This window comes from Morchella sextelata (genome assembly GCF_020137385.1).
Source record: "Morchella sextelata strain SCLS chromosome Unknown scls_2, whole genome shotgun sequence".
NCBI classification, from domain to species: domain Eukaryota; kingdom Fungi; phylum Ascomycota; class Pezizomycetes; order Pezizales; family Morchellaceae; genus Morchella; species Morchella sextelata.
The window spans coordinates 1,803,231-1,824,784 of NW_025408617.1; the positions used below are offsets into that span (position 1 = coordinate 1,803,231).

The 21,554-nt window shown below is 45.0% G+C and overlaps 5 protein-coding genes across 5 annotated transcripts; 1 reads left to right on the top strand and 4 right to left on the bottom strand.

The window, feature by feature from the left end:
• Window positions 1-717: 717 nt before the first annotated feature.
• Window positions 718-1,416, top strand: H6S33_005734 (uncharacterized protein; the record flags this gene model as incomplete). The annotated part of the gene is made up of 1 exon (XM_044837112.1): window positions 718-1,416. The coding sequence occupies one exon, from the start codon at window positions 718-720 to the stop codon at window positions 1,414-1,416; it is 699 nt and encodes a 232-aa protein (XP_044699043.1).
• Window positions 1,417-2,452: 1,036 nt separating this feature from the next.
• H6S33_005735 (uncharacterized protein) lies at window positions 2,453-5,464 on the bottom strand (the record flags this gene model as incomplete). Its single annotated transcript, XM_044837113.1, has 4 exons — window positions 2,453-2,627; window positions 2,691-4,722; window positions 4,789-5,137; window positions 5,192-5,464. The coding sequence occupies 4 exons, from the start codon at window positions 5,462-5,464 to the stop codon at window positions 2,453-2,455; spliced, it is 2,829 nt and encodes a 942-aa protein (XP_044699044.1).
• Window positions 5,465-9,322: 3,858 nt separating this feature from the next.
• H6S33_005736 (uncharacterized protein) lies at window positions 9,323-10,385 on the bottom strand (the record flags this gene model as incomplete). Its single annotated transcript, XM_044837115.1, has 3 exons — window positions 9,323-9,840; window positions 9,915-10,198; window positions 10,270-10,385. 3 exons carry the CDS (start codon window positions 10,383-10,385, stop codon window positions 9,323-9,325), a joined length of 918 nt encoding a protein of 305 aa, XP_044699045.1.
• A 4,546-nt stretch (window positions 10,386-14,931) lies between these two features.
• H6S33_005737 (uncharacterized protein) lies at window positions 14,932-16,540 on the bottom strand (the record flags this gene model as incomplete). Its single annotated transcript, XM_044837116.1, has 3 exons — window positions 14,932-15,937; window positions 15,997-16,247; window positions 16,304-16,540. 3 exons carry the CDS (start codon window positions 16,538-16,540, stop codon window positions 14,932-14,934), a joined length of 1,494 nt encoding a protein of 497 aa, XP_044699046.1.
• Window positions 16,541-20,013: 3,473 nt separating this feature from the next.
• H6S33_005738 (uncharacterized protein) lies at window positions 20,014-20,937 on the bottom strand (the record flags this gene model as incomplete). Its single annotated transcript, XM_044837117.1, has 4 exons — window positions 20,014-20,180; window positions 20,244-20,420; window positions 20,477-20,713; window positions 20,775-20,937. The coding sequence occupies 4 exons, from the start codon at window positions 20,935-20,937 to the stop codon at window positions 20,014-20,016; spliced, it is 744 nt and encodes a 247-aa protein (XP_044699047.1).
• Between the last annotated feature and the right edge of the window lie 617 nt (window positions 20,938-21,554).

Sequence of the window (21,554 nt, forward strand, 5' to 3'; positions counted from 1 at the left end):
CCGAACCCCGAGATCCTGACTACAAACCCCCTTACAGATAAGCTGAAGATTACATACATGTACGAGTATGTATGTCTCGCAGAGCCCGTCTCCAATCGCGTGAGTTGAGCAAGCAATCTTCTATTGGTCCTTTGACCACACTCACAGGGATTATGGTCTTCATTTAAGACAATACTATAGTTACAACCCGCACCCCTAGTATTGTGGGCAAACAATATTGACCCATGGACACCTAGTATTGTGGGCAAACAATATTGACCCATGGACACCGAGTTGTTATGTAAGAAGCTCACCTGGATAGCCTTATTCCTAGTCTTGAGCTCTCAAAACCTCCACGTATCCGCCATTAGCGACCAAAAAACCCTACCTACATGTATATAGTTGCATTTAATTAAATGTAGGCAACGGTCAAAACCCCGAAGATATGTGTGCGATTAGTATTAAATATATCGGTAGAACAGCTGATAAACGGCACTCACCGGTACCTTCTAGCGGCAAGTATCCTTTGTGGCATAATGGCAGGTCTAGGTCATGAAGAAAGGCTGGTTAAGCGAAGAGTTTTTAAACATCCGCCGTATATAATCATGCTCATGCAATATCACTCGCACATCCGAAAGGCATCTGTGGCCTTTCCAGCCTGCAGATCTACCGTCCCGCCTAAGAAACAGGGACCACTACTATTCCATTTCATCACGCCTGACCCGCCATCTCATCCTCATGGATACCCTCAATTCATCTTTCATCCTCGACGTCAACCCGGCTCCTCCCAAGTACATCGTGGGAGTTGGAGTTTTCCGCAAAGGCCCGAGTTACGAAGCTGATGCTAGTGGAAGCAAAAAGTACCAACCCTACATATTTCAAAGCTCAGTCTTGGTCCCGGGGAATCACTGCTCCTTCCCGACTCCTGGTTTGGGTCTTCAGTTCCGAATATACTGTCCTTTTGATTCGCCCTTGGAATGCCCACCGTATTCCCACGCATGCCCCGTTAAATCGCTTATCTTCTCATCCGAAGGGCCAGAAGGTCTTCCTACTGTGCAGGGAGATGGACCGTTGGGAAACGGGCCATTCGTTATCTTTAGAAATGACTACAGACCGCTACAGCCAAAACAGGTGCAGGTACTCTGGAAATATCTCCGGAACTTCAAGTTTGGAACAGACCCCACCGATAGTAATGGTCTTATGCTTTATGGCCAACCTCTACTTTCAGAAAATAGGCATCACAGATTGCCCTTACGACGTGGAAGGAATAGAGTTGCGGATACTATCCACGGAGAAACGTGGTACTATGAAGATTTCATGAGGTCGTACTTTACGATTAACAACTTTCACGCGTTCTTCCATGTTACTAGGCATCGACGGTTAAGTGGAGGAGATGAGAGCTGGAGAGACATTCATTCGCCTTACGATGATGAGTAGAATCGATACAGTGAGAGGTATTACTACGGTCAAATGGGTTGTGCGACACGGCTATGGATTTTTCATTTTCATTTTTTCCTTTCAGTTTAACCTCCAACTCTTAGGCAGAAAGAGACCTGACAGCGGGTGTTATTCAGGCGTCATTCATGAATTCTGTATTGATATTTATTTCTCAATTCAGACATCTGTTCCCTTTCTGTCAGAAAGATCTACTGCAAGACTTCTCGAAGTGTACCTACGAAACACAAACCCGAGTATTTTTATCCGAAAAAGCCACTGGTACACGTCGTCTAGTCGCATTGCGGTAATTCATCGACAGTGCCACGTCAAATATAGACCCGTTGTTGCATACACATACATGTAATGTATGTGGGGCAGTGGAAGAAGTGGGAATCTCATAGATGGGGGTTTCATGAACACGTGTGCCCGAGTGATTTGCTGTGATTACAAAATATCATTGTAACCCACCTTACGTTATCAAAATGTGTCAATCAGCTGATCACCACTGAGTGGTTTTTTTCTTTCAGTTGGGTTCAACTTTCCTTTTAAATTCAGTCCGGTACAGTTGGGTTTTATCCAAGGACACTACTGTAAGGATTAATTGCAAAAGTCATCCCTGATCTGAATCATTCCCACATATCCTCGGTTAGAAATCCGCGTCTGACAGACCGGCGACGGGTACGGCTCCCTCAGCCGTTCTTAGGACTATTGGAAGCGGCAATCGAAAGCCCAATCCTGTGGAACGGGGTCATGGATAGAAGATACTGTCAACGAAGATTATTCACTGGATTCTTAGCTTCACCGCCGTTCATAGCCTCTTAAACCTTCCTCCTAGTACTCCGAGTGAGAACTCATGATCAACAGCATCATCAATTGCGGTGTGTATCATGATGATATCTTGCTAGTTCACCGCTCAAACAAATGTCTAGCTAGCTCTTAAAGTCCTATCGAGTATGTACCCCACCCCTCAGAATGAAAATAAAAAGTATATGGAAAGGGAAGACTCCCCAATAAACTTGTACCTCGGTCCGTGAATTTACTCGTCAATCCTGACACTGCTCCACTGCTTTCCTTTCAGGTTCCCTACTGCCTTCTTCATGACTCGCTGCCTTGACAGGAGCTGTGAGATGACAAAATGGTTTACGTCTTCGTCGCCCCAATAACTGAGATGACTCGCAATGCTTGCAATCAAGCTTATATCAAACACGCCCCTGTTCCGTTCTTTTATTAAACGCATTGCTCACCGGAAATCGGAAATTGATGAGAAAACTCACTCCTGAATCGCAAAATCGATCCTCCCCGTCGCATTCAATGCCCTCACTTTGGCCTCCTCTCCCTTCAGCTGTGCTGCCTTCTCCTCAGCCTCTAACCTCTCCTCCTCACCTTCACCCTCTTCCCCCTCTACCGCCGACTTTCGTCTCTTTTGGAACCCTGCATACAGTGTCTCGATCTCATCGTCAATCAGCGTCGGCGGATGCTGCTGGCTATCCTCGCCCGGTACTGACGGTGGCTTCTTGTCTGTATCAGTGACCTTAATGCTGGACGTTGACTGCGGAAGGTTCGTATCATTAAAGCCTAGTGAACGATTTAAGATACTTGACGCAATTCCAGACGATAGGGATGTCCACATGTTGCTGACGCTACGCGAAACACTCTGCCCAATACCACTGATGCCACCAACGAGCTGGCCGGACGAGAAAATACCACGCTTGGTGTATGGGAGAGGCTGCGGCTTCAATGACGCCATAGCCTTGGAGACGAGGGGTTCGATGCGATATGAGATTGGGTCTGTGGGGTGGAAAATATTGAATAGCTGTTGACATTTTGGGGAGCTCACTGGAAATAGGGAGCCTCCATGATAGTGTGGTACCGCTGCTGAGGCGGCAGAAGCGTGGTAGTTCTCCGGTTCGTCGCCTATCGTTTCCGGAATAAGGTCACCATCGTAAAACTTTCTCGAGGCGATGGTGCGTCCTTTGAGCATTTGAAAAAGGCCGATCGGGGATCCAAGACAGAAGAAGGATTCGATAGGGAAGTCTAGGATGACGTCTGGCTTCCCCGAGGCCATCGCGGGGCGGGTATCGTTTGTGAGGGGCTGGCGACAGAGGATGTCGAATAGAATTGCAGAGCCGAGGGAGTGGCCGACAAGGGAGACTTTGCCTTTGAAAGAGGGGTTGCGCTGCTTGAAGAGTTTGTAAATGCGGTTGCACTCGGTGAGGACGGTTTGGATGATGTGTTCTCTATACGTTGCGGATTGGTATAGCAGGACATCGAGGGCGAGGTCGGTCATGAGGGAGCGGACTGCAGGGACACCCTCGACGGTTATGTCCGCTAATGATGGATACTCGTCTTCATAGCCTGTAGAACCGGAGGAGAGATCGGTTTCTTGACGGTTGGTGCGCAGTGATTGTTTGGGGAAGTCGAGGAGGTGGCGCCAGCAGACGGGGAGACATTGTACCTTGCAGTTTTTCTTCTTCTCTTCAACTTCGTCGTTGAGAACTTGTAAATCTGGTGAGAGTGAGTATACACTTTTCAGCGTCTTGCGAAACACATTGACATCGTGCACAAAGTTCACACTTTCCATGCGCATAGACAGCTTCTGTCCAATTCCATGTGTCACCAGTAATAAGTGCTCAATTTCTCGCTCGGGATCATCAATTTCCTCGTCAGCCGTGTAGTCTTCCTTCATCTCCGTTTCCAGCATCTCGTCCTGTGTCTTTTCTTCCCCTGTCCCTTCACCAATGACAAGGGAGGACATTCTCCGTTCGAGCTCGCGGCGGTGAGTCTGTTCGGAAATGTCCCCCTCGGTACCTGGAGACGGAGTTCTAGGAGGCGGCATGGATCTTCGTTTGTACTTCTTTTCCATCTCTTCCTTCTCCTTTTTCTCCTTTTCCCCCTGTACCGGCGTCATAGGCCTACTTGAATCCTTCTTTTCTGTCCTGACACCCTCCGAATAGCCCCTCACAAGCTTCTGGCTCCCCAGAACCGTCGACGAAAGCTTTCCATAGAAGTCATCGCTCCTCAGTAGTGCCGTGTTAGGGTCAACATAAACCACAAAGCTATTCAGGTGAGCACCAAACAATCTCCATTGAGGTAGTGGAGCTGCCGTAAGTGCCGGTTGGTCTTTATTCGGTGTTACAGGGCGTTGGGGGTCTTCCGGGGGTGCAAGGTTATCCAGGACCTTCTTCGCAAGCTGCGACGTTAGCGGGTCTGGCTTCGCAGGGTTGTTACGGAACGGCTTGATACGCAGATATCCCTCCTCGATCTGCGTCGCCAAGTTCTCGTCGCATGGCCGGAGCGAATTGCCCTCTACGCGCCGTCCCTGTTAGCTAGAAACTCATCTATAGTTTCTTAGCTAGCCAGCCAGCTACCTACCTTGGAAGAACCAAGTACCCCGCCTCACATCATACGCTGGACCAAGCCAATATACGGGCGCCAACTCTCGCTTCTTGATATCCACATCGAATAAGTAATCCTCGTTCACAGGTACCTGAACACTCTCTTCCAGCTTGACCTTATGAGAACTGTCCTCGAGATGCCGGCTGTATGCCGAGGACTCCTTGTCAATTGCATCTTCTTCCTCGGAGAGCTTCTGGAATGCCGCCTCGATTGCGCGCGAGTCACGCGCGGCGAAGGAGACGAACTTAGAAGGGAGCTTGGGCGGCTTTGCTGGTGCACCTGCTGCGGCGGGCTCGTTGGGCTGGAACGGTTTGCGTTTTGGGACCTGAAGTGGGGGTTAGTTAGTTGCAGTGTGAGGGAATGGCAAGAGCTTAATTACGTCGACAGCGTAGTACCAGCGGACTTGGAGAGGTGGGCAGTCAGGTGGGTACTCTTTCTGAGAGAGACGATGTCTAAACGTAGAAACGGTATGGTCGTTTGCAGCTTGCTGGGGCGGGCGTGGTGTTGTAGATCTTGATGATGGAGAGCTTCTCTCTCGGGTCCTTTGGGGTGATGACATTTGGGCCTGCTGCGGTTGTAGTGGTGGTGTTGGTGTTGGCGGTGGTGGTTGTGATTGGGGTGTGGGTTGTTGCGGTTTACTGCTCGTGGCCATAGGCTCCGGGGGCAGGTAAATTCGCTTTGTGAGCCGCACAAGACGGCTTACGAGGAGTGGGAGTTTGGCCAATGCTACTGTTTATGTGGTGTAATTGATAAGCTGAGAGTAAGATTATGATTAATTTACAATATTATTATCAGGCGAGGGGTGGGACATGGAGAGCAGAAGGAAGGGGGGGGTGGGGGGGTGGAGGGGTGGAAAGGTGGGAGGGATGGATGAGGAGGGGATGTTGCAGCTGGGGAAATGGCATGGGGGTGACTTATGACGCAGGGCACGTGCTAAGCTTGGCAGGAGAATGATGATAATGAGAATTATAAACTACATATTATTAGGAAAACTTTTCTAGAGTGTTGGTTATTATCGAAGGTTTTACAAGAAATCGTTACGAGTGGGAGGTTTGTCTTTGGGCGAGTGTTGTGTTGCGAATCTGTGTCTCATAATCAGATTCAAAGTTACCCGAGTGATTTATAGTGATCCAACCTGGAATAATGATATTACTGGTGTTATATGTATCAATAGGACCATTATCTACACGTACATGTATGATCTAGTGTTACCGATGACGATAGATCTAGGTGGTTGTAGCTAGCTTTCCTAATGAAGGGGAATCGATAATTCATATAATTATAGCTTTCGGCATAAAAACAAGTCACTTGTGGCAGCAAATGATGTGAATATATATGTGGCACATTGGTAACCTTATGTAATTGCTCGGATGTTATGTACATACATGTAGGGAATTTGATAACCCTAATGGTTAAGTACATGTATACACACGATGACATACATGTGCATACATGTACCTAGAAAATACCTATGGTTACAGCTGGTTCAATAATACTACATGTAGGTTCAATTGATTTTCACGCACATACAGCGAGATTCTTTAAACCCTGAATAATAACCTACTTAGCTATAGGAAATCCGTGCCTAAAGTTCTCAAGTGATTGCCTGACAAGGTAATTCCAATTACCAAGATAACCTATTATATGTATCTTTCGCGAATCATAGTATACTGTGAGTGAGAGGGTTGTCTAGGTCTAGTATTATGAGATCAGCTGTAATCTTATGAGGCTGTGTATTTATTCTCATGGCGCTCCTTCTGTTCCCCTCACTCTCCTCTTAGTTCAGCTTCCTTCCTTTCCTCTTTATATATATCCATCACTCAAATCAATCCGAAAAATTGACCTCCGGTACCTCAATTCATATTCATCTATATAGCGTAAAGCTCGACACAAAGAGCCAACCAAGTGATCTCTCATACTTTCACTGTAAGTTCAAATCTCTAATTAACCTATCATCTAAAACTAAGGTACTAATCAATTGATAAGGAGATCTAAACTTGCTTTAAGGCTTTTAAAAGATCACGGGCCAACTCAACTGCTTTCTTCTTCGTACAGCTTGATGCCTAGGAAATCGAAAATTTCCGACTATAAGTATTATTCACTACTCCTCATGCTCATGATACCCGATCAGCGACCTCATCGACTAGCTAACTAAACGCTGTGGTGCAGGTTATGCGTAAACATGTTGGGACACGGGTCAGCGGTTACGTTCGTTTCCCAAACTGTATATAAACTAGGCTACAGCACCATAGCAATCCAACCATCATCACTCCTCCATACTCCCATCAGCGCATAACCTATGATAGCGAGATCACGAACCCGAACAGCCTGAAAACGCTTTGTAAAGACTTCTAGCCCCAATAATGGAGGTTAACCGGGATACTTTGAATTCAACTCTGCTAGTTGACACAGCTCCAGTCCTCTTAAAGTTTCAGGCATCCCCATTAGGACCTAATGCTTCGAGCTGAGAGATCCTGGGACATTGTGTCCAGAAGGCTCTACAGTACTGTAGAGTATACTTTGGCCGGCTTCGATAACCAGCACTGGAGACAGCCTCTATATTCGTGGGGTATTAAAATGTATGTTCTTTATCAATTTCCTTCTTATCTTTTTAGGGTGTTTTTTTAAACTCTCTTCAGTTATCTAGGGTCATAGATGAGCGCTAGATGGAAGCTCGATACTGCTCCCTAGTCGTAGGATACCTCCCGGGGACTATCAAGATCTCCCTACGGTTCTTAATCAGGATTGATAGAACCAATAGTATTAGAGGCGCGTTTGGTTTGGGCTGCTCCTCTGGAGTTTCAAAGTGAGTAATTCACGCATCCAATCCAACTCTCGTGCTCATAGTGCAGTATCCGTGTATAAGTGCCTAGAAGTATATACAGAGTGAAAAGGCTTAACAGCTTAGCTAGCAGCAATAGGCGATAAAGCTGATGAGGCGGAGAAAGAGCTTATGTAGCGAGAAGACCAGGTTGTAGTTAGACAGAGGTGGCAACAAGAGAGAAGGTTGTGTGTTAAGAGGTGAAAGGCTCTCCTTCCCTCGAGTTTAGAATCATCACGAATAGAAGTAGTCATCGATTATAAGATACTTCACAATATAGCCTCAAAGCTTATCGCTCCTTAAAGACGGTAAACCTGATTTCCTTACTTCATCAAACTTTGACTACTCAAGTCATCTTTATGGTGGATCGGAAGTGGATGGGCTAGCGCTGGAGAACTCATATTTTCTTGGTCGCTTCCTCCGTCCGCTCAGAGCCTCTATGGCCATGTAGCTATCGCTGAGATTCTGGCTGCTCTAGCCGGTCTCCTATTCAATTGGCATAGGCAGCTAATATTAGCAGTCTTCTTGTCTAGTGAGATGGTTTGGGAAGACTTTACTCCTTTAAATCCTTTATAATTAGTAGGAGTGAATATCAAAGGAGTGGCCGCGGATCATCCAAATGGTAACAATTCATTCCCTACCCGTCGTTAAATCCCGATGCGGAGCGCAATTAGTAACAACGGACCAACACACTAAACCGCATCTATAGTAAATCTCATAGACATTGAGCACTTATTCCAATGTATGCTCCTCTATAACCCACCATTTTTACCTGCACAAATGCTAACTTGGCCAGTTTTCATAGCCTATTAGATGTCATTAGGAATTTGGTGATCCAAAGCCCGTAACCTTGATTGATTTCGACTGGTTTACCCAAGGGTACATACGCAAGATCCGTTACGAGACCCAAGTGTTTTTACATTTAGTAACGTACATGTAGCTATCATATCACTCGCTACGGTTATTTGAGCGGCTTTAGACAGCCGCTTGCCTATATTTTAAAGGATAAAATACAGAATTTACGGTATTTTTCACCATCAGATACATAATCACCGCCATCTTGATCCACACACTAATGATTTGCAACGCATTTTTGTTAAGCGGGTGAACACCACAATGATTTGCAGCAGTACGTATACAGTTCTGTTCACGGTTGCGACCACGCCCTACCCTATTTACCAGTACATGATAGGACAGTTCTAATAGTACAGGCCTCCGTAATATGCCTTTTCAAGCTGTTTTTCTTTGTCTTGATGCGGTCGATGAATTTATCGAAGCCGGCGCGCATTTGTTTCATAGTTTATTCGGATTGCCAATCGACTCTACCACGATATTTCTTACCCCGTTGGTATCCATGGGCAGCTCCCTTAGCTTGATCAATGCATCGTTGTTTTGTGAGAGCAAGAAGGTTTGTTTAATTTATCAAACTATTGTTTTTAGAAATGTCTTCATATTCATCTGCCATTAACCAACCCTGCCCCATTATATCTGCTAACCAGCTAGTCGCGTTTCCTAATATTTAAAAATCCATAAAAAAAGAATAAAGTCTCAGGACATGAGCTATGCGTGCAACTATGCGAAAGCACAAAAGAAGATTAAAACACCGACCCATGCCAGTAAATACATATATGCGAATCAGAAGCAAATCAGAAACAAAACATGATTTCAATGATACCCGAAAACCAGGGCTTAATAGTTGGTAATCTCGACGATAGCCGGACCGGCAATGGTGTTGTCATCGGTAACTCCGGTGTTGGAGCTAGTTAAAATCACATAGCTCTGACCGTTAACGCCCTTAGGAACGACGACAGTAAACTTGTCGCCCTTCTTCTCGACCTTAACAAAGATCGGGCCCGTAACTGTCATGAAAGCAGCGTAAATGCAATCGTGATCATACGTATGGGTGGCAGCAGCAGTGGACAAATAAATGGTGCTTCCAGCTTTGACTTCAGGTTCGCCCTCGGCGGGCACAAAGGTCAGAGCAGGGAAAGCTTTGAATGGTAGCATTGGCTGATCCGCGGGGCATTCAACGATGAACTGAACGGCGAGAGAAAACACTTGGTTGAAGCTCAGAGGAGTGTCGAATGGCTGAGGGAATGGTGCTTGCTTATTTGCAGCACGTATGTACGAAGAATGGCGGGCCTCTACGGTGAGGATTGAACCAGCGGCAGTCAGGTAAGCCTTTTCCATGATGCTTGCGGCAGCACCTGTAGCCATTGTTAGTATTCAATAATTATAAATAAGGAATAAATAAAGGGAGCCAGAGCGGGATCTGACATACCAAGATAAGCACTGACACCAACACCCTCAAGAATACCACTAACCATGACAAATTCCTCAGGAGTGCTCCCGGGGAATTTGTATGTGCACGGTTTGACTGGGACTGCTCCTGCGGCGGTAAGACCCTTTTGGAGAAAGTCTACGTGGGTTTCTTCATCACTGCTGATGATAACCAGATTCTCATAAAACTCGCTAGTGAAGCCGGCGTCCGTGAAGTCTTTCTTGGTAAACTTCTTGAGCCCTTCAGCGTAAAAGGCATTCTCGAGGTGCTCAAGTGTAAGGGCACTATGTTACAATTAGTATGATAGCCCTGGCGATAAAATTGTAAAGAAATATTATAGCAGGGCAAGACAAACTAGTTGAGAATATCACCATCAGTGATAGGAGCTTGTCTGGCAGCGAGAGGAGCACCAGAAACGGCCTGGAATCCCATGGCAGCAGCGATAGTCATAACTCCAGTGGAGAACTTCATTTTGGTGTCTATAAAGGGTTTTTGTAGGTGAACTAAAGAGAACGAGTTCTGAGAGCTTGAAAGAGGATGAAAAAGATGGTGAGAGGAGGGCACGAGTGATGATGTTCGTAGACTGATGGGTAGTAAGGATGGAAGCTTAGAGAGGAGGATTGCTACAGCTTATATACTTCTTCTTCTTTGACCAGATATGTGATTATAAAATCAAGTGATCTACGTATACAGTTTTCTTTCATTAAAACACATATGCTGCATCCACGCGGTCCTCTATCGAGGTATTCCAAATTCCATGAGCTACGAATATTTGTCCCTCTTAAAATCACGCATGTCTTACATTGAATCTTGACTAATTTCCGCTGTGAGCACACTAGCTTCGATATCCTTACTTGTCGATAATAGGCCAACATACTGCATGCATCATTGTCACCGGAGATATCGCTAGGCATGGAGTACAGATTTGGAACATTCCGTCTCTCCCCCCCCCCCAAAAAAAAACCCATAAGAAGTGAATTCTACGGATTCCTGGCTGTAAATCTTGGGCCGTGCGCTCGCATATGATCCGAGCTATGTTACAGTCTACATGAGTAAGCAATAAACGCTTGCATAGCCCATTAAAGGCCCGCTAGTATGGAACATATGCATAGAAACACGAAATCATGGGAACCCCCAAAGCAGCACGCATACTCGTTTCCAGAGATTAAAAGGTTGTCTTTGGGAATGAAACAGCTACGTACATGCCAAGTTATATGATCTAATGCATACCCTTACGTCGATATACTTATTTTATGCAGGTACAGTTTAAACTCCCAAATTAAAGGGTGCATAAACGCAGAGTGTTTGTGTTCAGTGTAAGTAGCCCATAGATCTAGTATGGGTCCATATTTAATAATTGAATAGAGAAGTAATCCGCGTGGACGTGCTCCTGGTGGGATTGTGGAGGGTCCTGAAGATCACGCACGTATGGGCCGGGCTGGATAGAGAATGAAGATAGGGGGCCAGTAAGTGACACCCTCTGTTTTTTCCCTGCGCTAACACATGATCTTCATTCGGTAGTTGAAGTGAAACCCACTAAAAGGTCAAGCTTCCGCCCCGATCCCCCGTTAATCATCATAAACAAAGTTAATCTCAGACATGACGTTGGTAAAGCTTGGCTATGAACCACACTATGTACGTCCGGTAAAAGATAGGCGGTGCGACAACGCTAAAATCCATTATTTGGAATTGATTTGTTAGTGTGCACTTGTAAGACATGGAATCGGCGCGCTCCTCCTGGCTGAGCACCGATCTTGGGATGGATATTGATCTTCGTAAGTTATAATTAAGTTAGGGTTGACTGCATCCACAACAAACTCCGGCGTAACGCAACATAATTTAGCTGGCAAACCACCATTGAGGTAAGCGCTCCAGCACAATCTCGATATCCGACCTTATAACGCTTATGGCAGTACTCTAACTACATACATGTACCGTTCAACGCTATCTAGCACATGTACATGTACCTACATAACAGCATGGCCCGAAGTTTTGTAGCCATATTTGAGCGCTCGAAGCTTAATACATGGCTTTCGGGGACATCAGGCTTTTCTGCATTGTTCTCTTCAAGGAGGTTGGTATAATCGGGTTACACAAATAACTACAGTACGAAAAAACGGGGGTGAAATCAGTACTGTATGACTACGGGATTTAGTCATTACAAAAAGAATACCGTAGTAATGCTGTATTCTTGCTCCATTACTAGCGCATTAACGGGAATAACGTAGCGAATTCATACCATTTTTTGGTATTGTACCCACCTACGTAAAGTAGCAAGCAGCGCACGTGGCAATCATATCATACAAAAATAGTGCAACTTTGAAGGTTTTCCGTGACTGCTCTGATGAGTGTATTCATGAGCCTCTGGTTAATCCGGATTTTGTAAGATAATGTAGTCTCCTAATCCGTTGACTGTACTTACATATCGAAGTTTATTTTTTATTGGTAATACGAAACTCCTATTAATTAATTCGATCTGAAATATAGGCACGGTGTGTTATTGTACGGATAAAAGATAGAGGGAAGCGTGGATAGATATAAGAACTTGAGAAGCATGTATTTAGAGGCTTCAGATCATCTGGTAGAGGAGTGGTGGGGACGTCTCCCAGATTCTACCCTAAATCAATTGAGTAAACTTGATCTGGGGAGTCAATCAATTCAGATCGTTATTTACTACAACCTGATATATCGGCCTAGATACACTCAGAATGGCTACGGAAAATCTGCTCAAAGCATAATTTCATCTCTGGATTGATAGAGCCTTATACATATATGCCATCCCCTATTATAGAATTCGGGGTAGGCTTCCCAGACGTGATACCGGTGGGCCCAACCTACATGCAGTAATACTCTTTTCCCGTGTAAGTTTGGATGCACAGTTAAGTATTCTTGTAACGCAACATTACCTTGATTTGTACTCTGTATTATAAGCCGCTCTTGTCTACACGTGTACATATCTCTGTGCCTACGTATACGTACATCAACTTCGACCTGGCTTCAAAAGCGGAAACTTGGCCAGATTTAGATCAATCACGGGTCGTTTGGGTGGTTTTTACATCGACTGAGGAAGTCGCGATCGCCTTTACCTAGAGTTAACTTTCTCATCGGCCCATAGGGGTCGGTTTCGCTGTACAGTATTCATCATCTTACTAATTACATATCGGTACCGGCATTAGGAATCATAACCCCGAATTGGGCACATCTAGTACTACTCCAATTTCCTAAACCCAGCACAAGCACAATCGATGCGACCCATTCATTGGAAGCCTGTATGACGAAGATTCTCAAATTAACAGCAACATTACTTTGATTAAACGGTAAATGTGACGTTATATACTATCATTTTGGGTGGGAAAGACCCGAACACTATCTCAGTCTCGACCTCCCAAAGAATTCGGGTGTAAATGACTTGAATGCCATGTTTAAAAACCTAGCCAGCGTCAATCACAGATTTTTGGAACAACAGGCGTACTGGGCATAATGGAAGTATTTGTATTGTAGATCTAGATTACACTGCATTTGAAGTACGGGTTGTTAGTTAAATCAAGCATCACTGGCCGTCCAGAAAAGTGATTGTAATATCCGGATTATTAAAATTCGTGTTACATGAAGTACTTCAAGAAAATGAGCTAACAACAGTCTATCAAAAAAAAGAGTTATGGTATTAACTGCGCCTTAAAGCTAGGACCCGTGGTATATAAGATCTTTGATCATTTAATGTTAATTAAGTTGTCGGTTTATACAATCATAGCCAGCCAGTGCAGTGCATGTAGTTTAAAAATTCTTTTAATTTTTCTTCAGTACATACTCTACGCGTACTGATATATTCATAACTGCAACAATGCTTTTTGCCTGATTGGTAGGGATCACAACACGTACTCGGTAGTTCATAGCGTTTCCGAACACGACCGATATTGCATGACATACCAAAAGGTGGATTTGGCGCTTTTTTATATGGTATGCAATAGCGGTCGTGTTCGGAAACGTCATGAATTTACGAGTACATACCAACGAATTCGCGAATCAGCGGCACGAAATCATACATGTAATATCGATGCCCCGTGTCAAAACATGTAGGTACTCGAGTGTATGAAAAAATATTTGATAAACCTGGCCTTTACTACAGCGACAGGTAATAAGTGATGGAACGCCCTGAGATACAGTTATACCTGCAAACACCATATGTTGGTGGCGTTTTACCCAAAGCAGGTATCACTCTGTCTCAGGGCGTCCCATCACCTATTACCAACTGCTGTACTCGGGGTAGGTAAGAACTTTCGGTGGTAACGGTCTCTAATTCAGTACAAATTGAGCCCCCTGCTTAATGCTTACAGCTTGTATTTTCAAGTTCTTCTATCCTGTCCCAAGTATCTTCTTCGTCATTTCCCATTACCGCAAAAGGGAATCAGGTTGGGGCTTGTTAAGGGAGCGTAGCTAATTCCAAAATAGGATCGTGCCAGCCTTCTTTACAGAGAAACCTATTTCAAGCGCATCTTCTCTTCTACATTCTTAAATACACCCTCTACCTTAAGATGTTAAAATAATATGTTCTTGAAACTCTTCAGCAGTTAGTCTATCGAGCAGCCAAAATACTGATACTCGTCTCCCCCATTACAACAATATGGCCCTAATTATGAAGGCGTGTTAGCAAAAACAGCCATAGTTACAGAGAATATTGTTCAAATGCCATATGAAATTTTAACAGATTAGATCCGACTCATTTTGCAAATACTTCGTGATCCTTTAATCCTACACATGGTTGAGGGTTTTAAAGCATAAGAAGAAAAGGCGATAAATTAAACTTATGGTAAAGGTCCTTAGACCTGTAGAGTTAAACAAGGTACGTAATGCATTATCAAGAAGAAAAGAATAAAAAATAAAGGCTAATGTAGTAAGCTGTGGTGCTATATATAAAAAGCATGAGTACTAACGAGAGAAATATGCATGTCTAATACCATAAACCATAGATACGCCTTTTCGACTTTCAACAAGAAATAAAGAAACGTTCAAACCAGGCCTAAACTCCCGTCTTTGACTCTCCTTCTACTCTTTGTGAACTACTCTCCTCCATCTCTTTGTTCATCAATAATACGGACTGATAATTCACCTTATGCGCAAGAGCATTTCTAATATCTTCCATGCTCCTGTTCTTCCAACTGTCATAACCCCCGGTTGAGTACGGCGACAGTGGCTTGTTATTTTCATTTTTGATCCAGCTGTCGCAATTTGGTGAAGGCATGGAAGTGAGTATATTCAAGTCCATCTTGAGTCCCTCACAATATCGGTCAAGATCAAGATCATTCACATCTGTACCAAAGGGATTCTCAATCTCTAGACCAATAGCCGCAATACCAAGGATGATATACGCAGCTACAAGGGTCCCTGGGATAGCAACCCATCCAAGTTTTGGGAACAGCTGGAACGGCAACATCAAGACATACAGCCACGTGATCTGTGAGATGGCGATTGAATACGCGAGCGGCAAAGGTGTCTGAAGGACCCTCTCGCAACCTCCATATGCATCCATCATACTCAATTGGCTTCCGCTTACTTGCGAATGCCAAGCGGGGCCCACAAGCAATGAATTGCCGATGATGTGGTCGAGGTAAGCCCCAATATGTGTCATGATCTCAAAAGGAAGATTCCCATGATGTTTTCCTGCGTTTGCCGCTTTCTTCACCGCTTTCCGTGGGTTGCTTATGAGAAAGGTGATGCCGAGAGAGGAACCCCATGTTTTGATCTTTCGGAAAGCTTTATTATGCTCTTTTGGGCATGTGTCGGTGGAACCCGCTGATTTAGCGTATGTGGAAATGTTATCGATTAAGGGCTGTAAATCCTGGTAATCGTATTCGATCTCGTAACGGAGTTTGTGCTTTACTGCTTGGGCAAAGGCGAGGACAAGATTGATTGCAGTCAATTTTGCGAGAAGGTCTTCCTTGCCTTCCTCGCCTGGGCGCTCCTTAGAATGAACCCAAATTACACGGGCAATGTTGCGAGAATGGAGGATAAGTTGCTGCCAGAACCTTAAAGATGCATAAGTATCATTTCCCCTCATACCAATGCCAAGGTTTCTGGTACTTACTTCCTTCCTTCTATGTAGCGCTCATATGCTGTCGACGACCTGAATGATAGGGACAAACCAACGACAAAACCCAACACTGTAAGGAGCACAGAGTCGACCTGAAGCGAATATACCTTTTGACTAATTACTGTCACCACAGTAGACCAAATAAAGACAAAAGTCATTGGTACAATCATCATTGGCATGATAGACCCGTGCATTCTCATGAAACCCGGGTATTTCGAATGCCGTGTCGGATCTATCGGTCCACTCTACAACTCCAGTCAGCACTGGCCGATATTTTAGAATTACGAAGGAAGTAACGCACAAAGTATTCATCCAAATCCATTGACTTCCCCCGGCGCACCAAACCACCCAATGGTCCCGCTAGGCCCGCTACGGCTGGCTCGGGACCCTTGCCAGACATACTAGAGAAACCAGAGAAATTTCGTCGCTCATTGTTCCTAGCCGTCTTTTGGTCTGCCTCAGTTACAGAATCGGTATATGTCGTGGCCCCTGAATCCGGCAGCAGAAATTGACTGCTTGGCGGGTTGCGGTGATCCATAGATGGTTATTCTGCAGAAGAGTTTGATTTGTGCGGGATTGATCTTCTGAGTAGAATAATTCACCGAAGATTTCAGTTAGCTGCGGGGAGTGCTACAGAAAGGAGGATTGACTGGATGGCGGGTTGTTGAGTATATATACCTACGTACACTTGGCTAACTATTCTCAAACAAACCAAGACCAAGAGCAATATGCGAACCATTAGCTGTCCTGCGCTACAAGCTGCCATGGCGAGCCTATCCTAGGCCTTGTTTCTCCACCATTGTTTTATCTGTCAAGGCGGATCAGTTCCACTCCCTGTCTAGGTGTTGGCAAAAGAAATTACCTCGCACGGTTAGGGGGTCTCTGCTCTAGCTCTCGCGACGTGGAGCCCGATCAACCCAGCCAGGCTGAAGGCTAGCCGCTAGCCCCATCGGCGGTCGTAGGAGAGGGGTGAAAAAGAAAGAGAAAAACTTTTTCTTATCTATCTTTACTATCCTGGCTTTACATAAAGTAGAAAGCCCTCAATCCACAGTCTCAGAGCTAGAGTACCCGAACAATCGATCGGCGAAGCTACACCCCGGCCCTTTACTAAACTAGAGGCCATAAATAACAACAGAGGCACTAAGTTGTTCAAAGAAGGGTTAAACTCTAATTGAACTCCAGCGTACAAGGATCTTAGCCCGATATCGGAGTATGCTAACTTCACCCTGTCATGAATAACTCGAATTCGATAGCTAGATGCAATAGGATATACTACTACATCATATATATATTCTAGGCATGAATAGTATCTAAGGTATATCCCGATTTACTTCTTTGTTAATTCCTTTATCCCAAGACCGAAAATGTCACGATCAGGAACCCACTCTCAATATTTATAGAGCAAAGCTTCCAGGACCCCGTCTTTACTATGATAGTCTTAGTCTTAGACAGAGAGCTCAGTCAATTGATTACCAATCTATATGCAGTCCTGCACGCGCTGGGTAATCCGATGAGGTACCTAGAATGAGGACTCCAGGTCATCGCGCACGCGTCTGTATTGCCACAGACACACAGTATAAACTCCACGTCGCTCTGCGAAGACTCATATACATTGGCTATGTTTTCCTGAGCTTACTTCTAATTCTAAAATGTGCCAACCATACATACAACACCTAGCTATATTCAGGCATATGGTTGAATGATTAGATGTCGGGACGAATCAAAAGTTTTTAATCAAAAGGCACTATGTCTAAAGTACCCAGAGTGGAATAGACTATCTGTGGTCTTACTTCCTCCACAACAATCAATTCCGAGAAGCTGATAAAGGATGAAGCGGCTAGAGTAAGAAGACAATATTAATCCCATACGAGATCAAGAGGTTTATCTGGACAGTTTTAGGCAGCAGGATCAACACGACAGCACGAAAAGCCCACATCTGAAAGAAGCAACAAAAGAAAAACACAGCCACTAGGAACAATGAAGGTTGATGCACACCACGAACATTGCTCGATGTAGCCGCCGGGTGCGTACGGACTCTTCCAGAACCTATTAGCGTATTAGGCTATTCTAGAATACATATAGCTAAGCTGAGACAGAATCGTTACGTACCGAACATATCAACTACTCTAGTGGAGAAAATATCTTGCATCCCACCAGCCTGGGGATGTCATCAGAACTGCATGTTCATGTTAATTATCTACTGGTTTCTTTTGATCAACCCTCTGGTACATCTAACGGTCCGGATCTCTTTTCCCACTGTAGTTCTCGAATCGAGCGAGCCATAGACACGCATTCGATCGAGTTCGCTAAATAATCAAGTGAAACCTCTAGGCAGTACACTCAGATTTATTTTTTTTTGGGGGGGGGGCTGACTTCCAATTCTGACCAGAACCACTCGAAGAGAAAAATGGAATATATGTGTAACATACATACGTTGGTATGGGGAAATACATGTATAATTCAGTGCTCTCGATCAGATACTTTATCAAAGGCTCTACTCTAATCTACCCCACCCCCCAGTACCCACCCCCCCTCAATGAATATATGCATGACCTCGTGAGATATTGTAGGTCCACGTACTCTGGAGATCTAGAAACTGGTTCGTCATAGGTATCCCATTTTCATATCCTCAACAAATGATGAGAAACACATTCCACACATTTTTCCTATGTATATAATTGAATGTCTCAGCCTGGTTCCGGCAAAGTTTGATTAATTGATTTCCTTCTCTTAATAAATCTTCGTAGAGCAGATACATCTGCATATAACAAATTCGCGATTGTTACCCGTCAAACAGCACTTTATTCTGGCGCTCGGATATCCTTACCTGAGGCCTCCTTCACATCCTGTGCTCATCGGGGGTGGGGATAAGTGAGAAGACACCCTTCACGCAACCTTGGCAGCGTGGTGTCTTCTAAGTTCTTACCCTTGCACCCGTAGTAGGTACCTACATGTAGGTACATACAAGTCTCGGCACTAAGGTACAAAGTACGAGTAATAAAGTAGAGTAGCATGACGCTAGTGAACATGCAAATTAATTCTCAACCACGAAATTATCTGCCAACTCAATACAGTCATCTGAAAGAGAACTTATCTAAAGCGCCGTTGGTGCAGGGGTAGCATAGTTGCCTTCCATTTAATTGTGAGCAACTGGGAAGGGTTCGAGTCCCTTACGGCGCACTTATTTCATTAAAATTTTTGTACATTTCGACACTAAATCATGGGCGTGGGGCAGTTTCTTGCGAAAAGTACCTAAGTACATATACTTACACGTTAATTGAAAGGTCGGAATTTTTTAATTAACGAGCGAGTAGTGATGTCGTATCGCTCTTGCACTCGTCTTGCAAGCTGAATCGACGTCTTGCAAGCTGAATCGAATCACTGACCGGGTAAGAAACCGGCATCCCCCCGCATGTATGCACGTTTCTGCTGAAACACAGCGTGGAGGACGGCTGCATAATACGACACTCTACATCGATTCGCGTGGGCCCTCTCTCTCCCTTTCCTTTGTATGTACCGGGAAGAGAGTCCCGAGTACAGTGTGTCGGGCACCCCTTCGTTCCGCGGTAACGCAAAGAGTCGCTATCAAATATGGTGGCGTTGTTTACTCAATGTTGACGAAGAAAGAGAAGGATCCTAGGAGGTTTTTATTTCAGCACTGACCATTGCCGGGTGGAAGGGTGAATAATGTTTGCCACACGACACAACTTTCCATGTGGCCTCGGTTGAGCTGGCCGGCGTTAATTGCGAATCACGAATTCCAGGGCCCGTGCGATGGATGTATATCTAGTTCACGATATATCACTCGACTTCACCATTTCCCAAATTTGTATGTATCGATTGATTTCACTATAGCATCTCACACATGTACGGCTGCTAAATTTTGTTATTCTGCCTCCATTGATACGAACGGATATGTAAAGCGTACAAATCGCCCTCAATACACGTATTTAGCTACCAAATAAACGACTATCTAAATTCTCAATACTTAACCCTTACCACGGCAACGATCTAAGCATAGCAAGTGCTACGTCTAGTGACAGTAGAATCGTACTTGCAGTAAGTTCCGTCATTCCCGGCACCAGTCTTGACAGGCTCATCACCATCATCGTTACCAGTGTAGCGCTGACAGATATCAGTAACCTCAGAGGTGCAGGTGTCGGAGATAGTGGCGGTATCTATTTAATCGCATCAGCTATTCTGCCTACAAGGGGGAAAGGGGGGCCAGAATGATAACTCACCGCCATAGTTGGTGTTGATCCCAGCAAGAGTACTTCCATCAACAGCAACAACACCAGAGGCGACAAAGGTGCGCTTGTACTGAGTCCCGCAGTTTCCGCACGAGCGGTAAAGCTTTCCAAAGTCCTCAACGAAGAAGTCCTTTACATTGACGGTACCACCACCATTGTGCTGGATAACTACAAGCTATTAGTCCCGTGCGAATGCACCGCGGGAAATGGGAAAACTGCCATACCTTTGTCGGAAGCGTGTTTGGCTCCACCACCAATGATGTATGAAGTACCAGATGTCTGTTTAATCGTCAAGGCATCTTCGCAGACATCCTCCCACCACACATTCTGAATCGTGCAAGGACCGTTGCAGTGAACACCTTCAGTTTGAGCAGATCCGATAATGACGTTCTTGAGAGTGGCTCCGCTCGCAAGGATAAAGACGGCATCGTCGTCACCACCCTCGCCTTCATTGCAACCATCTACAGAAAGATTCCTTCAGTCAAAGCCCACCTTTGATATTCTGAGCTGGACGCAACTCACTGTTTCTGCTGAAACGCTTCATGCCACCATCGTAGGTTCCAGAAACCGAGATCGGAGCAGAGACTGTAGTAGAGCTTGCTGCACTGGGGAAGACAGTGGTGGCAGCGGCAGAGACATATGTCACAAGACCGGCAATGGCAACAGAACTGGCAAGAAATTTCATATTGGGCAGAGACGAGTAGATATGATCAGAAGACTTTGGTGGCAGTGAGTGGTGATGAGAGATTGAAAGGGTGGAAATCTCAAAGACTTTATACCAGTCGACTCCAAACCCTGGAAACCATGAATAGAAGTGTTGGTCTGGAGTTGATGGGTCTGCAATTCTCGGAAACCTTGAAGATACTGACTACAGTTCACTTGATTCATCGATTCGCTCTCAATTATACCGAATAGTACACGTACCGGACCGTACTGTACTGTCTACAATATCGGAGCATCTTGAGGTGTGCAGAGGTGGTCAGTGCTCGCAGTTAATTGTGTAAGTACTAGTGAGTATATTTCCTCTTGTGTGACTCCACCACTACCACCACCACCATAAAGGAACGAAGACACATAGAGTTACCAATATTTCGGGCATTTCCCCGCTTGTCCAAGCCATCTCCAAGCCCTTTTATGAACACGTTTGTGGGGGAATAAGCAACAGCCGCAAGGATTCAGTGATCTTTCCCCCCCTGCTGCAATACTTTATTTCAGAGCCGCCAAGTGTTGGCATCACCAGGGTCTACATATCTCATGCTGTGTATTTAGACTTTAAGGAGTGGGGGGGTGGAGAGTGCAAAG